A 16,539-nucleotide genomic window follows, 5' to 3' on the forward strand; every position below is an offset into this window, starting at 1 on the left:
CTTAATGAATGAAAGGTATGGGTTAGCTTTAGAGCCTAGGACGACTTTCCTGTAATTGATAAAGCAAGTGGATCAGCTTGTAACTTTGAATGAGGCTCCAAACCTGCCTTTAACAAGCAAGTCTTCTCCTCTAAGTCTCTTCGCTTTCCATAGTTGCCCATTGGAAACCATCCCAGGATCCATAAGCCATAAATGGAGCCAGAAGGAAGAGATGATCCGACTTTGTTCTTTATCTTCTCTTCTCTTTGGTAGTGGAGAGAAGTCGGGAGTATGGCTCCCGCTTTGAAGTGAAGGGATGAGAATTGAATTCTTTCTTTCCATAGCTCGCTATATGGATTGCTATGAAAGGCGTCTGATGTCTGTTAATTGATTGCTGAGGCATTCTTTCTTCTACTAGTTCGGTCAGGTCTAAGCCAGGTTTACTCGGGTCGATCGGGTTCTGGATTGACCCGTCAGGTCAACTGGGTTTCGTCGGACCAACTTCCAAGAGGATTTTTACTTAGACTCGGACTGGTCCCAGGCTCAGGTCGGTCAGGTCCCGAGTCAACCCATCGAGTCGGTCCTGATTTCAAAACTATGGTTTCACCTTTCTTTAATATTAGATTAGTTGTGAAATGAAATTTATGATTTATGTTTTTATGTTTTATATAGGGTTATTATAATTTCAAATAAATTAATATTTTAAAATTAGTATTTATTTTTTTATATAATTAAATAAAAAAGCTAATCTACTTGACGTGATTGATTTAATAATACTATGGAAAAAAAAAACTTTTCTCTTGACAATTTTTTCTAAGTTTTTTTTTTAAAAAAAAAATTCATCCGGACCACTGTAAAATGCAGGCCAAATGCACTAGTTATTACCAAACATAGTAAAACCTTTCCTTCGTTAACTGGAAAAGATGGGAGTGCAACATAAAATCTTCGAAAGAAATTATAAATGGATATAAAGGGGGCTAACCTGTTTTTTCTTTACTCAGAAATAAAATACAAAGGAAAAAGAAAAGAAAATTGTTTAATTAGCAGCGCCAAGCGAAGCCGAAGATTTCTCCGTGCCTGTCAGCTTGTAAAATCTAAACCCCCTTCGCCATCCCCCCATCAAAACCCCCCACACACACAATCCCTCTCTCAAACACTCTTGAGATTATTATAGCTTCGAAATGGTAGGAGCATCAGCTATTTCTGCCGCTGCTGCCAGCTTCTCTATCTTTCCTCGCGCCAAATCCCCTTCTCTTTCTTTATTCTCTCACAGGTAACATCATGTAGTATACACCTGTATTCTTTGCTAATTTTCTATCCGATTTTATCTAGTGCTTAATTGTATCATTTCTTTGGTTAATTGCAGAAGAAACTCGGTGGTTTCTGCCTTGCCTAGACCCTATAGTGATTCTTCAACTAGTAGGGAGTTTTAAATGATTTTTTTTTATTTACCCAGTTCGTTTTTTAGCTTGATTATTGTTAAAGTATGCTTAAGTTGAGTTCAATGTCCTTAATTTTGAATGTTATGACTGACCCAGTTCTTTTTTTAGCTTAATTGTCGTTAAAAATATGCTTAAAATGAATTCAATGCCCATAATTTGATTATGTTTTTTGTCGGGCCTGATTTTTTTTTTTTAAATGTGTAACTATGTCATGTAGGATTATCCCTAAGGATCGACGAGAAGGGTTTTCGTGATGCTAAACAAAGGTTTCTTGCTTTTGCCCCCTTTGACTTTAAAGGGCTTTACATACTCTATATTTATATAATTTTTTTTTGGAACATTTAATTAGACTGTATATAATGATTAACTAGTTGTTTCGGTAGTTACACATTTCTTCTAGCTGATACATATTTGTCAAGTAATGATTTTATCACACAGTTATGTCACAGTGGAAGCAAAGGGGGGAAATCCGCCCATTATGCCAGCAGTGATGACTCCAGGAGGACCTATGGATTTGTCATCTGTGTTATTTAGGAATCGCATAATTTTCATTGGGCAGCCAATAAATTCACAGGTGGCTCAACGAGTTATATCACAGCTCGTGACTCTAGCAACTATTGATGAGAAAACAGATATTCTGGTGTGGCTATTTTCTTAGTTTATTAGTTTTGTACTTAACTGTTATAATCAGTTTATAGAGCTTGGAAGTAAATGGTTTAGCCAAATTTTATGTGCTTGTGACCTTTTATTGTATTTGCAGTTGTATCTGAATTGTCCTGGTGGAAGCACTTACTCTGTTCTGGCAATTTATGATTGCATGTCTTGGGTAATTTTTTTATAACTAATATTTTCTTCTTTCATCCGAGTATAACTTTTAGCACATTGGCAACCTCATCATGGGATTCTGATCTTACAACCTTCTAAGTGGTAGTAATAACAGAAATGAACTTTAAAGACCAAATGAAAATTTGTTTTTGACCCTTTCTGTTAGAGAAGTGATTATAAGATCAATGAAGTGAACATGCATACTTATAAAGTTGGTTTAATAAATCATAATTTGAGCATTGAAGTAAGTGGCATCTAGTCGTAAACAATTAATATGATCTTCTGTCTAAATAAATGATAACTGCCCCAGAAAATATGTATGCATTACATTTTGTTCCATTCATCTAACTTTTTATTTCTCTGATTTCTTCTTCTATATGATGCAATCTTTGATGACTCTTAATGCTCTCAGATAAAGCCTAAAGTTGGCACTGTATGTTTTGGAGTGGCTGCAAGCCAAGGAGCGCTTCTTCTTTCTGGAGGAGAGAAGGGAATGCGGTATGCAATGCCTAATGCACGTATTATGATTCATCAACCGCAGGGTGGCTGTGGGGTGAGAATCGATTTCCAAATTTCTTTAATGCTTTTGAGAGTATGCAAGAGTTCCCTTTTTTGCTGCTAGCTGAAATGGAAAAGGATCTTTGTTAGGACATACATCATATAATTTCACATCAAAAGCTAGCTAGTCCTGTTTAATCGTATGTGATCTCTGGATTGTTACTTAAATTAAAAGCTGCATCTTTTTTATTATTACTGAAGTTTCTATTATTGTGTTTAACTTGCTCTTCTGTCATAGCATACTGGTGCATGTGAGTGCAAAATTCAAAATGCAAAAACTGTAATAATATAAGTCCACTACATTGCAACAGTTCCAAAATCTTGGGTGTTTGGAATAGTAATGAATATATATGTTATGTTGTAGTCATTGATGCAATTTGCAATATTTGCTTCCAGGGTCATGTGGAGGATGTGAGACGCCAAGTAAATGAAGCAGTTCAAGCTCGTCATGTGAGTATTCCCACTTAGTTCATTCACATGCTGATTGACTTACTGGGAAGATGAAACCCAATTAATGGCTGAATACCTGTTAGCCTGGTTGAATCACAATTGGAAACCCTAGAGTTTCCTAGTCCAAGATTTGAGTGTGGCGGGGCTATATACTCGAAGTTGAAGTTCACACTCGAGAAGTTGACAAAGTTGTTTTGCAAGCACCATACTAGTGGGGCTGGTGTTTTTCTTTTTTGGGAAGGGGGGTGGGACTATTTATCTGTTCCTGTGGTGCTTATCTATAATAAGATGTCCCAAAACTTGCATGTTCAAGGTAAAAAGATATTCAATGTTTACTGAAGTTCTAGAGCTCTGGGATTATTGGCTCTTGTCGTTTGAATTCATGTAAAGCCTTCAGCACTTCGCTAGTTTTTGGAACTTTTAAATGGAAGATTGCTCTAATTAACGTAAAATGCAGTCTTATTTTGCTTGTAATTCTGGTGCAGAAAATTGACCAAATGTATGCTACATTCACTGGTCAACCCCTTGAGAAAGTACAGCAATACACTGAGAGAGATCGTTTCTTATCCACTTCAGAGGTATGTGGCGCAACTTGTTTTTCTTTTCCTTTTTAGATAGACATCAGTGCTTGGATAGAACCTGCTCAAACACTTGCATGCGTGTGGATGTTTATACATATGTGTCTGCACTCTCGCATTATTGGAGACAAGAAAATGTCCTAATAAAAATCTTATATATGAGATAACATTAAATTTTATTCTCTTTCATGTTTCTGTACCACCTGCATCACTCCTGTAACTTCATTATGCGTTTGATTGGATCGCTTAATTCATGGTGGTGATTGCATTTCAAACATTTACTTGCATACATGTCATCTTTTAGCAGTTTAAGACCCGCTTCCAACTATGTTTTTGTCTGAGCTTTTCACTCTACTAATTATCTGTATGCATTTTGACAACCATATTAATCACCACGTTGCTTTTTGCTGCCCTTTGTTGCAGGCTATGGAGTTTGGGCTCATCGATGGCATCCTGGAAACAGAATATTAAACTAGGATTTTACTATTCACCGTCTTTGAATGCAGTGGGAAGTTGGATATAATTTTGATGTGATTGAGTTGCCCTCCACTTTTTATTAGTTGTGATCCTACGTTACCAAGTGGTATTTTCAATTTCAATGCCAATTATTCCCCCTATTTTGATTTTACAAACTCGATTTCAAGCATATCAACATTCACTTGGCGATTGTTCCAAGAGAGCTATTTTTTCTAACCGCGCAGTTCTTCAGCCGCTTGAAAAGATATGTCCCGGATTTCCCTGCTCACTGTGCATGTATTTCAGTGCGCAAACCTGATGACTCAGTTGGCCCATCGATTATGTTCTTGAGATATTTTCAAAAAAATAGCAAGTTTCGTTAATTATTATTATTAAAAGAAACTAAAAATGATAGTGGTTTTGCTATAACTTTTTTACAGCAGCTTTAGACTTGTTCACATTGTGAATTGGAATGGTAAAATTATGATTTTGCTAATATCAACAAAACACAATTGGTTTTGGATGTGGTGATGGTATGGTTTTTTTTTTCTGCACAGTAAAATAATTACTATATCATTTGATGCAAAAAATAATGCATGGTGGGTAGGGGGTTTTTTTTTTTATAAGCACGGTGAATTGATTACATTGGTCTTGATTTAAAATTGTTTTCAACTTGGGTCAAGGGGTTTTTTATTTATTTTTTTATGATTTTTTTTTTGTTATTATCAAGTTCAGAAAGGTGAAATTTAATATTTTAACGTATATAAAATATTATTTAATGTTAAGAAGTGGATTATGCATGCAAATCATTTGGACACTCATGGGAATATTCGTGATATTTAGATGGCATGTATAATGTTGTTCAACCACCAAACTTAGACTTCTATGATATTATTACTCCTTCATTACAGGGTGACACTTGTGAACAAAAGATATCGAGTTCCGCATCGGTGATTTTTTTTTGTTCTTTCTTGTTTTTTTTATTTTAGTCTCTTCTATTGCACATTTTCAAAATAGTCTTTTGATTTGTTTTTTTACATTTGATCCTTTTTTATTATTTATTTTATTTTAAATAATCCATAAAGTTGTTATTTATTTTCAATTTAATCTTTCTTTGATTTTTTTTTACATGGCAGAGTAATTCTCATTCTTTTGGTTGCAATTTTATTTTTAATAATTCTCTTAATTTAATTATATTTTTATTTGCATCTCTTAATATTTTATATTATTTTTTTAATTGAATTATTTTTTCAATTGCATCTCTTAATATTTTATTTTATATTAAATTTGATTTTTATTCTTTTAATTATTATTTGTTTTGTTTTTAATCTTTTTTTATTAAAACTTTATTTTTTAATCTCGTCCCTCGTTATTTTATTAATCTGAAATATGAATTTATGTTCTATGGGATGATTAGCCTTGAAACTCGAGTCAAGAATTTGAGAAATAAATCCGTGTTGATTAAAATATTTTTTTCATATTTTTTTTACAATTAATTCTAATTTCATTTTTCTATGAGATTATTCTAATTTTATATAACAAATCACAGGTTTCATGAGTTAACCCATTTTAACTTAAACCAAATTTTTTTTCAATTTATTTATTATTGTGACCTATTTTTCACATTATTAAATTAATTAAGATTGTTGAATCTAATACAATCAATAACCTAACTCTCAAATTCCTCTTATTTTTTAAAAAATAATATCATTATTTAAGCATTGTTTTTGAAAAAAAAAATGATCCGAACTACCACGAGCCACCAGTTTAGTAATGCAGGTCTATAGGCCGTTGGTTGTGACATCTTAATCCTCTGCTTTGGTTTGAATCAGCATGAACAAGAGTGATGTCATAGCTCGAAAGAGGGATTGCTAAATTGCGGTTGATCTAGGTTGTGATTAAATTACAAGGGGAAGAAACAAAAATGGAGATAGAGAGATGCCTCGTTGTACGAATATAATTAGTCAAATTGAACACGGCTTACATATGAGAGTGTACAAACAAGTCTGCATTGACAGAGGCATTACAACAATCTCTCGAAGTAGCAGGTTCATGTTCCTGTTCAAGAATGAAAACAGACAAATTTAAACCAACTTCTTTGAAATTCGATTACTATTATACTCAGTACACGTTCCACAATTGCCAAATCATTTGCAGGAAATCATCAAGACTGGTTTTGGTGGAAATTCCTAATATTTGCTGCCCATTTTAGCTAGTATATCACTAATTCACCTTCTTGTTTTCTTTAGTGGATCACTAGTCCACACATTTTTTCCAGAATAAATTGCCACACTCAAAAGAGGATATTACCGTAGTTTTGCCGCACTATGGTGAACTTGTAAATGGCCTTCACCAGGGAACCGTATCTCACGGACTTCAAGGGTCCCATATGTCTGCAACACAAAAGGCCACAACTTAAATCCATGAAAAGCAAACCTCAGCAGGACATGGATTATGTGGTGCAAGTAATTGATAAAAATCTGAACACAGGTTGAGAAAAGAAGGTCCACTGCTGCTTCCATATTCCCCACAGTGATACAAAGATGAACAAAAATACAAAATGAATGATCCAACCTACAATTTTCAAATTAAACTATCTTAATTGCCTCATCGAGACAGAAAACTTACACTATCTCGGTATATCGAATTCTCCAAGCTGGGAAACCTAGATGGCATCTTGCAGGTCCATAAACTAATAGCAGATCAGGTTCTGGCCCTCCACAACCTCATAATTCAAGAACATTACCGGTCAATATGCATAAGATTTATGTCTGAAAGGAAATCAATTCCTTCAACCATTCAGCAGATTGAGAAATAGAACAAACCTACAGCTCGCAGTGCCTCAGTCATGTTAGCTTCTGTGAATATCTGTTCTTTCTGTTCTGCACCAGAATTAGCCAGCTTCGAGTACTTCATGAAAAGTACATTACCACCCTTGGCCACTGCTTCCTTTCCATCTGAGATTGAAGCAAATTCCAGAGTCATGTGTTTCTGATCCAGTAACGAATCTCTTTCATCAGCTTCCTGCAAAAAGTGGATAGAAAACTTGAGTAAGAAATCTACCTTTGCCACTGACATTCCACTGTAATTTGCAAATAATTCAAATGAAGCAATAATAGCAATTAAGACATGAGATATAACTATACGAAGTTTTCAACCAGAATTCATTGTACAAAATTTATCCAGGCCATCCTTATTCAAGTAATCCTATTGCAATTCATATGAATCTTTCCCTGAATCAAATGTCAGTTTAACGAGTTTTCAAAGAATGCTCACTGGCGGCCAGATCATAATTGAGTACCAGTCAAACAGGCGCTACCTGCAATCTGAATGGCAGCAAAGTGAAAAACAAAGGTACCCTCACCATACAGATAGAAGATGCTACCTCAAATAAAGTTGCATTTTTCAACTTCGCTAAGATGGATTCCTTAGATTTCTTGAGCACTCCTAGAAAAAAAAAATGAACATTCAAAATCAAAATATTTTAAAAATCCAAAGAGTTTCGTGTTCCTTACAGGCAATTATAAGCGAAAGATACTCAATTACTCAGTTTCACGAGGCATCCAGCATCCTTACCTTCTGTATCATAGAGGCATAAATGTTTGACACCAATAGCTTGTAGCCATTGCAAAAGCTGAATGACTTTTGAAATTCGGCAAGCATCATCGCTCTCTATCACAATCGCAAGATACCGGAGCTTGCCAACATCAATAGATCTGTAACGCTTCAGTAGTCCACTAGAGATCAAATAGCTCTCGATCACATTAGCTACACGAACTCCAAGATACCAAAATCTCACAAGAAGATGTACAGAATGCCAAACTAGTCGAAGCCAGAAATTTCCAATCTGCACAAAACCTTAAAATCCAGAGTGACTCTCTACCTTAATGTCGACAGAAGAAAAAAACATATCACATGAATCACAGACAACCATATATTTCAGAGACAAAAACAATTAAGAAAAGCTTGCCAGGAATTCAGTGGTAGCTAATGAAACTTGCCTGATTAATCCCAAATTTAACTCTCTGCACTTCATCTTTGAAGTCCATTATCTACTAAACCAAAAAAGAAAATCACAACCCATTAATTTTAAATGTATCAATACACATGCATGTAGATAAAAAGATATGTAGAAAGCAAGACCCAGATAAAGAATTTACTTACGAGACTGAAGCTAACAACCTTTTGTGATTTGAAAGGCGAACCGAAAAGGGAGATTTCGTAGAAAAAGTTGCTTTTTATTAGAGTGAGAGTCAGTTCCCTGTTCTGCCTGGAATGGTAGACGACAGGTAGTTAGCCTTTATGTTCAAGACGAAGATAGCGTCTGAAACCGAAGTGTCGTTATGGGGATATTTTTATATTGTTTCGCGAGACGGTAAGAAGTTTTTGGATCAAACGGACGCTAACAATTAATGAGGGTGGGATCCGTAAGCCCGTCTCCTTGACGAGGAAGGCTTTTTTCATTGACTCTTGAATACAAATCTTGAGAATATATATTTTTAAAAAAAAACAATTATTAAAAAATAAAGAATTTAATCCTTTTAAAAAAAAAATTTATCGGAATATACGCTGAGGAATCTCTTAACTATTAATAGTAGGATTAATAGATCAATAAATTATTAATCCTAACGACCTATTTAATTTTAAAATGATTGATACAGTGAATTATTAATTTTTTATTTTATAATTTAAAATCTAGATTCTAATATTTATGAAATTTATTTAAATACATAGTTAATGTGTATTAAGTAATTGTCTAAGAAGAGGATTTAAGAATTTTATTTTGAATTTTATTTAAATGCAAGTTATCTTGAAAATGCTATTTATTATCAAATAAAAAAACTATTGTTATTAAATTTGATTGCAATAGTCTTGTCATTAAGAATTTTCTTCACTCATTTAATTTCTAAAGTCCGGATTTTAATGTTATTATTTAAGAAAAAAAATATTATTTTTAAATGCGAGAATAGGAGAGGAAAATATATTGAGTCTCGTGATAACCAAAAAAATAAAAAATTATTGATAGTAGATTTTTTCACGAACTCACACGCAAATGAAAGCACAGGGTCCTTTTGTTTTCATGGTGTAACTGTTTTTAAAAAAATATATTTTTTTATGTATTTTAATCATTTTAATATGCCAGCATTAAAAATAAATTTTAAAAAATAAATAATATTATTTTAATATAATTTTATTTGGTCGCTACCCCATCATCTTTCTCTCTCGCTTCAAGGAAAGTGAGCTGTGACATAAAAAAGCAGTCAGAATAGCCATATTTACAAAAGATAATTCGTTCACTGTGAGAAGATTTATTGTTTATTAAAACAATAAAATCACCATTTAACCTTTTCTTAAAAAGTTATCTGAGTGATACAATCACTCTGAAAGGATCTTTTAGTTATTATTAAATTAATTAGGAATAAATTAATTTTTTATATTTTAAAATTATAATCCACTAAGTTACAAAACATATTTTGGTTTAACTAATGTTGAAGAGCTTTCTCCTATTTTTATTTTGTTTTATTAGTTATAATCAAGTTGGCTAAGAAATAGTTTGATATTTTAATAAATATAAAGTATAATTAAAAAATTAAAATTGGTTGGCTCTTGCAAAACACATGTCAAAAAATAAGAGACGTCGTGACGCATCGATTATGCAAGTGACATCGTATGACAGCAAAAACAATTTGTTTGTTATATAACTAGAATCATCACAATGCCTTCTTCTTGTAAGGACAATAAGCGGTATTGGTTGTGGGATGATTTATTGTCGGCGATGTTTTTTTTCTTTCTCTTTTTCATCTCCTTCCCTTGAGATTCACCTTGGTCATTCAAAATTACAAAGTTGTCTTATTTATTGAGATTTCAACTTCGTTCTTTATTCTTTTGGTTTTTAATTATTGTTTTTGGTATTTTTCTAAAAATTCGAGTTGTTTTCAATTCTATCCTTTAATCCAAATTCATGATATGTTATTTTTTTTCTAGTTTGGTCCTTATTTTTTTTGTCTTTTTGTTAAATTAATTTTTCTTTTCAATTTCATCATTCATTTAAAATTTGTTAGTTGTCTTCTAATTTTTTTAAAATTTCAATTTTGATCCTCATTCTTTTAATTGTAATTTTTTGTTTTGAATCCTTTTGTATAATTTATTTTTTTATCTAATCTTATCTTTCAATATTTGATTGGTTGAGAATTAGACTTTGTAATTGTTTTTTAAATATATTGCTCTAAGTTTAATGACATGATTCAAGGAATTTGAAAAATTAATATGGGTTGACATTATTTTTAAAAACTTATTTTCTTTTCTAATCTCATCATTTGAGATTTATTTTTTTAAAAAATGAGCTTTGTGATCTTCTTTGTTTTTTTTTCCTACCAGGTTATCCTAGTCTCATAACCTAAGTTATGAGTTTAACGAGTTAACTCGAGTTAATTCAACCCCTTTTATAGGGTTTCTTTTAAAAAAGAAATTTTAATCTTTTTTAAGTATTATCCTTCAAAATTTGATTCTTTTTGGAATTAATCTTTATAAATTTCCCTTAATGGATTTTATTGGATTATCTCATTAGTATGATCCAGATCACGAGATCTAGTCGTCTTACCTTATTCTGATTGTTTTGTTAGATCCCTTTTACTTGTTGATTTTTTTTCGGTTCTATCATTCTACACTTGATTTGTTAGGAATTAGACTTTGTGATTTTTTTTTTCATTTACTTTCTATTAAATTATCATGCTTTTATTATCTAAATTATAAGTTTGTTATTCTAAATCAGGTTGACTCAAATCACTGATTTTTCTTTCTCTTGTAAAACACGTCTGCATCATTTTTTACTTAGAAAAATAATAACCTAGCTTCGGGGTATAGTGTAGGTACATGGATATAGTCATCCACTAATTAAAAAAAGTAGGGACTAAAGAGCCTACTCACAATAAAAGGAAAAGAAAAGAAAGAATAAAGGTTATTGACATCGCCAAGTCGCCTGCAAGAACCCCTAAGCACACCATAAGAAAAATTTGTAACTCATAACTAAAACCAACTCATTAGCATGTGTTATGCCACGAGTCATAATAAAATATTTTTTTAGCTAAAAAACAAATGTTTAGGAATTAGAAACATGTCTTCTAAAAAATAGATTTTAATCATGAATTCAATGATATTTCAATCCAACACTGAGATAGAAAAACATTTAATCCATTTGGGTTAACTTGAATTAATTTGTGAAACTTGTAGGGATAATCTTGAAAAAAAAACAAATTAAGAAGGTCAATCTTGAATTAACTCAATGTTGAAGAACTAAATAAGTGAAAAACAACATTTGATTAAAAAAACATAGTGAACTCAAGTCAATCAAGCAAACTCGCAATAAACGTTATGCATGTTATTAGATTCAATAAAAAATATTTTTTTTTGTATGAAATGATATTTTTTAACATAAAAAAAACATGATAGGCACGTGGATCCAAGATAGCAAAGATAGATCACTGACAACAAGGAGTGAAATTACATTCTTTTAGGTTTAAGTTTAATAAGAAAAATAGATCATTGATAATAAGGATGACAATTTAATCTATACCTAATGGATATCAACCCGACCCAAATGAATTGGTATTTTTTGGACTCGATGGATAATGAATAGATTATGAATATTGTCAAGCCTGGCCCAAAACCCACCCAAACCTAACCTAAAACATATATTTATATTATATAAATATATTTGTAAAATATTTAAGTTTTTCTAATACAATATGATATATACATACCTTAATATTGACATAAAACACACAAATATATAAATAATATTTATCATTTTATTATTTAATATACATATACATACTTCATATATATATATATATATATATATATATATATATATGTAGTAACTATTTTATTTTTTATTGATTAATAAATATTAGTATATAATGAATACTCATTAGATGCCCGAAATTTGATAAATAGTTTATAGATATCTAGTTTTCTTACCCAAAAGATAATGAGTAGGGTATAGATATTAAAAAATCCGACCCGTGGGTAAGATTGTATTTTTTTTAGAGACATAAAAAGCTTTAAACCAAAAAAAAAAGAGCAATAAATAATACCCCAAATACCGTGGATTAACCCGTTAAACCTATTACTCGAATAATGGACTCAATTGGGATCAATGATTTGTTTTATCATTTTTTTTAAACCAATAGAAGAAAAAGCCTACCCATATGGACATGAACATTAAAAAAAACCAGTCCAAACATGTTTGAGCTTGTCTTATTTATTTATTAAAAGGGTGAACGACCAGTTGTTCGCCCCAATTTTTTTTTTTAAAAAAAGATAGCAAATGACGTATTGTTTATTTTTTGTAGATTCTTACGACTCTTGTCACCGAAAAATCAGGGGTTCGGTTTTTTTTCCAATTTAAAGCCTATGTTCAATCCATTTTGACCCAGAACACCCCTAACACCTTGATAAACCTATCCATAACCACAAAATAAAAAAAGCTCAAAAAACCAAAATTAACTCGAAGCCAAAATGATTCTTGCAGTCAAATCCACCTTCTCAGGTAAGAAGCAAGAAAAAAAAACCTAAATCAAACTCCTCTCATAAAATATAACTCATTTACACTAAAATCATCTATTTTTAATTTTTTATGGCCAGAAACATCATTAACGATGAATTTTTCTCTCTATACCAGAATCCAATAAGTCTATCTCTTCTATAAAAAAAAACTAAAAAATAAAAATAATCAAGTATGATACTAAAATTAAATTTTAAAAAACTAAAGATACAAATTATCTAATAGCTAAAAAAGACAGGGGCTAAACAAAACTTTTCAAATAAAATTAAAAAAACCATCTATTTTACCCGATATTTGCACTTTAATCCTTTGTCTTTTAATGCAATTATTTCTTAGAAAAAAAATGCAATAAGAGGCTAATTTAAGCTAAAAAAAATCTTAATTATGCAATATATATATATATATATAAATCAAATTGATTTTTTTTAAAAATTAATTATTCCAATCTATTATGATCTGATTTATTAGGACATGTGAGAGGGAAGCCTGTTTGAGAGTTTGGTTGTGGTTTATTTTCAAAATATTTTTACTTAGAAATGCATTAAAATGATATATTTTTTATTTTTTTATCAAAATAATCTGAAAATATTAATTTAAAGTAAAAAAAATAAAAAATTTTAATTTTTTTTAAAATACTTTTAAAATATAAAAATAAAGAAACAGGTCATGACCGCCATATTCTGCTTAGAACGTTAATTAATGAACCAACGCTCCGTATACGTTTTAGACGTTTAAAAAGAAATTGGGAAAGAACAAAGGTGCCGTTGACATGTACATGTTACGATTGAACAAGGTGATAAATCGAAAACGAACAAGAGTGCCTATCATTCACAAAAAGGCTCAATAATCATGTTTGATTACTTAAACTAATTCTAGAAAATTCCATGTCAAAATTCTTTGCTACGCAGAGAATTACAGACTCCCTACGTTATAGCCGGACAATTAAAGAATCTTCGCAAAGCAATGAAAAAGGCTAAAGGCTATTGAAATAACTGGGCAGAGCAATACAAAAGGAATTCAGGTACAAATTGCAGGATGTGAAATTGCCCGCGCCGAATGGGTTAGAGAGGGCAGGGTTCCTCTACAAACCCTTCGAGCTAAAATCAATTATTATTTTTATACAGTTAGAACTATTTATGGGGTCTTAGGTATAAAAATTTGGATATTTGTAGACGAGGAATAGTAAACCCTTACTTAACTTGTCTTTACATTCTATTCATTGATAGAACAAAAAATACAAATTCTTTCATTCTTTTTTTTTTTGTTCGGAACGTGTGATGACTGGTTTCTCCACCAGACCCCCTAGTTAAGCACATCCTTCACTGTTCACCACTCAATCATCAGCACCCTTAATCGAAGCAGGCAAAAAATAGTACCTGCGTGTTATGCTAGAAGCTTTTATAGTTCATGAGAAAACATCGCAGCTGCAGCTGCAGCTTCACTCAACCAAAACCACTCTTTCCCTGAACTTCACAACGAGAAAAGAAAGAAAAAAACAAACAAATACACTATAAAAACAATCTTAATAGCCAGAGAAAAGAAAAACAAGAAAACTTGAACTTTCCCTTCCCCTCCAGTTACAGACTTCCTTCAAATCAAACATCACATAGCAGCTCAATCAGCTCCCAACCCTTTATTTGTGGCCTAGATTATCAATGAGATTGGTCAAATTCATGCTATTATGAAATCACCAGCGTGTTAAAAATTGCAGCTCATAAAGCTCCAGTCACACATATCTAAGAAACTAGGTTCAGAACAATGGAATTCAACTTAGGAGATAGCAGCATACATTCACTAGAAGAAAAATCTTGTAAGAATACATCCTTTGATAAGGTAAAGAACGAATATCCTCCACGCCACTGACAGTTGCTATGTACCCTGACAAACTACTAGCAATGTCCTAATAATCATGCTCTGTAATCAAGCAAGCTCGAAAACATCAATAAAACCAATTCAAAGAGTTCACATTATTGCAGACAAACATACCTATTGAGCTGCATCCTCAGAAAACCTAGCATCAAAAGGAGCAGAAGGGTGAGCATGCCCGGCCGCACCACCTGCAGCACCCGAACCATGCTGCAATTCAATAACAAGCCATCTGACAGCCTTACTCATCTGCTCCAACCGAACAGCACTAATAGGCGGAAGCCCTGTCATTCCACCCTGCCCAGACCTCCCACTCACGGACCCAGTAGCCTCATCCACCAAACACTCCGACCCTACCCTTTGCTTCACGGACTCCACAAACTCCTCCGCTTGATCACATGAAACTCTAAATAACTCCCATTTCTGCTTAAAATTCTCCAGCGCAACATCCGTTGCCGCTGTTTTCTGCCCGCCGGATAACTCCTTGGCTTCCAACACGTTAGCTGCAGCACCGACGAAATCTTGGTATGCGTTGTTTAACGAATCTACGATACTGTCCATCGCCAAAATCTCACGATTTCTCAATTGAATTCTAAAATAAAATAAAATAAATCAAAATATTATAGTTTTTAATTAGAATCATGAAGTCATGAATATGAAATTAATGGTATAATCTAGTGTAACTCCGATTTCTAGGTCTAAACATGCAATCAAAGCATGAAATTCTATAATTAGAAAATAATGAACAATTAGCTAGATAATCAAGAGCTTGAAAGCCAACGAAGGAGGGTTACCTTAACGGTCGCCGGGATTTGATTGTGGATCGATCGGTCTATTTCTTGCTGTTTCTAGGCCTAAGCTCCCTCTCCTTCTGCCTTTGTCTGTGTTGGATAAATCTGGGCTGCTGCAATCCTTTGAATCAAATTGGGTTGGGTTGGGTTGGATTAGGATCGGGCTTAATTCGGCCGAAAACTTCTGAGATGGCCTATTACATTATTTCCTTTAGCTGGGGTGAAGTGCTCCCTAAATCTTGCTAGAGGTATGAAATAATGGAATTTAAATCTTCTAGGGTTTTCAATGAATGAGTGAAACTTGATGGGAAAAACTGTTTTTACGTGTTTGGCGGTGGTGGGGATTTTTTCCAATTTTCTAATTTAATATAAATAAGTTTATAGCACGATTTTGTTTCATGAAATGTATCGTATATTACTTGAAATTTCAAATAAAACTAATTATAAAATATAGTTTTATATACACACACGCAGCATATGGTAAAACAGTCATTAGACATGTGTGAGCACTAGCAATATTCTACGATGCAAAGAACTTATTTTATTTCATTTTTAATATAGCGAAAGGTATTTGAAAATGTGGTATTGGTTGTTTTTTAAAATATTTTTTATTTAAAAATATAATAAAATAATATTTTTTTTATTTTTTTAAAAAATTATTTTTGATATTAATATGTTAAAATGTTAAAAAAAATATATAATTTTTTTAATAAAATACTGTTTAGAATATATTTAAAAAATTTAATATGAATTTTGTTGATAACAATGCAGCTTGCATTCATGAAATATTAGGCGTCGTTTTCTGTATCTTGCAGGGGTAATGGGACTGTCCCACTGCAACTTTTTGTCCTTGCAATAAACTACAACGGGGCTTTTATTTAATTTTACCTTTGTTTTCGGAGCTACTTTTTTATTTCTTTTTTCCTTCCCCCTTTTTTCTCCCATTTATCTTAAGAGGGAGGGAGAGAGAGAGACTTCAAATTTCAAAATACCAGTGGCGCGTATTTTGGTGCCGTACTTGTTTAAGG

General features: G+C 32.2%; 3 protein-coding genes across 10 annotated transcripts; 1 reads left to right on the forward strand and 2 right to left on the reverse strand.

Moving 5' to 3' along the window:
- The first annotated feature begins 965 nt into the window (after window positions 1–965).
- On the forward strand, window positions 966–4,464 carry LOC133698433 (ATP-dependent Clp protease proteolytic subunit 6, chloroplastic). The gene is made up of 9 exons (XM_062121347.1): window positions 966–1,252; window positions 1,346–1,398; window positions 1,639–1,687; window positions 1,860–2,061; window positions 2,182–2,247; window positions 2,659–2,799; window positions 3,201–3,254; window positions 3,740–3,832; window positions 4,256–4,464. The coding sequence occupies exons 1-9, from the start codon at window positions 1,161–1,163 to the stop codon at window positions 4,301–4,303; spliced, it is 798 nt and encodes a 265-aa protein (XP_061977331.1). The 5' UTR covers window positions 966–1,160; the 3' UTR covers window positions 4,304–4,464.
- Window positions 4,465–6,140: 1,676 nt separating this feature from the next.
- On the reverse strand, window positions 6,141–8,612 carry LOC133698647 (uncharacterized). Of its 4 annotated transcripts, none has more exons than XM_062121644.1 (8): window positions 8,453–8,612; window positions 8,290–8,343; window positions 7,865–8,135; window positions 7,653–7,735; window positions 7,114–7,312; window positions 6,917–7,013; window positions 6,599–6,681; window positions 6,141–6,346 (listed from the first exon to the last, which is right to left on the reverse strand). In XM_062121644.1, exons 2-8 carry the CDS (start codon window positions 8,335–8,337, stop codon window positions 6,339–6,341), a joined length of 789 nt encoding a protein of 262 aa, XP_061977628.1. In that variant the 5' UTR covers window positions 8,338–8,343; window positions 8,453–8,612; the 3' UTR covers window positions 6,141–6,338. The 4 variants fall into 4 exon arrangements, with proteins under 4 accessions (XP_061977628.1, XP_061977629.1, XP_061977632.1 ...); XM_062121645.1 differs by having other exon boundaries at window positions 8,290–8,340; window positions 8,453–8,611; XM_062121648.1 differs by having other exon boundaries at window positions 7,674–7,735; window positions 8,290–8,340; window positions 8,453–8,608.
- A 5,407-nt stretch (window positions 8,613–14,019) lies between these two features.
- On the reverse strand, window positions 14,020–15,862 carry LOC133698716 (mediator of RNA polymerase II transcription subunit 32). 5 transcript variants are annotated; one of them, XR_009843185.1, is made up of 3 exons: window positions 15,515–15,862; window positions 14,644–15,312; window positions 14,020–14,498 (listed from the first exon to the last, which is right to left on the reverse strand). XR_009843185.1 is itself a non-coding variant. In XM_062121748.1 (3 exons), the coding sequence occupies exon 2, from the start codon at window positions 15,279–15,281 to the stop codon at window positions 14,841–14,843; it is 441 nt and encodes a 146-aa protein (XP_061977732.1). In that variant the 5' UTR covers window positions 15,282–15,312; window positions 15,515–15,862; the 3' UTR covers window positions 14,020–14,317. The 5 variants fall into 5 exon arrangements, 4 of the variants coding, with proteins under 4 accessions (XP_061977732.1, XP_061977731.1, XP_061977729.1 ...); XM_062121748.1 differs by having other exon boundaries at window positions 14,020–14,317; window positions 14,841–15,312; XM_062121747.1 differs by having other exon boundaries at window positions 14,020–14,322; window positions 14,841–15,312.
- Between the last annotated feature and the right edge of the window lie 677 nt (window positions 15,863–16,539).

This window comes from Populus nigra, chromosome 7 (genome assembly GCF_951802175.1).
Source record: "Populus nigra chromosome 7, ddPopNigr1.1, whole genome shotgun sequence".
NCBI lineage: Eukaryota > Viridiplantae > Streptophyta > Magnoliopsida > Malpighiales > Salicaceae > Populus > Populus nigra.

What these genes read in the sequence shown, in the direction of transcription:
- LOC133698647 (XM_062121644.1), bottom strand. Translation starts at nt 8,337, where the DNA reads ATGGACTTCAAAGATGAAGTGCAGAGAGTTAAATTTGGGATTAATCAG. An exon ending in TTAAATTTGGGATTAATCAG is followed by an intron (nt 8,136 to 8,289) that starts GCAAGTTTCATT and finishes GGTTTTGTGCAG; the next exon opens with ATTGGAAATTTCTGGCTTCG. An exon ending in ATGCCTCTATGATACAGAAG is followed by an intron (nt 7,736 to 7,864) that starts GTAAGGATGCTG and finishes TTTTTTTTCTAG; the next exon opens with GAGTGCTCAAGAAATCTAAG.
- LOC133698433 (XM_062121347.1), top strand. Translation starts at nt 1,161, where the DNA reads ATGGTAGGAGCATCAGCTATTTCTGCCGCTGCTGCCAGCTTCTCTATC. An exon ending in TTTCGTGATGCTAAACAAAG is followed by an intron (nt 1,688 to 1,859) that starts GTTTCTTGCTTT and finishes TTTATCACACAG; the next exon opens with TTATGTCACAGTGGAAGCAA. An exon ending in ATGAGAAAACAGATATTCTG is followed by an intron (nt 2,062 to 2,181) that starts GTGTGGCTATTT and finishes TTGTATTTGCAG; the next exon opens with TTGTATCTGAATTGTCCTGG.
- LOC133698716 (XM_062121748.1), bottom strand. Translation starts at nt 15,281, where the DNA reads ATGGACAGTATCGTAGATTCGTTAAACAACGCATACCAAGATTTCGTC.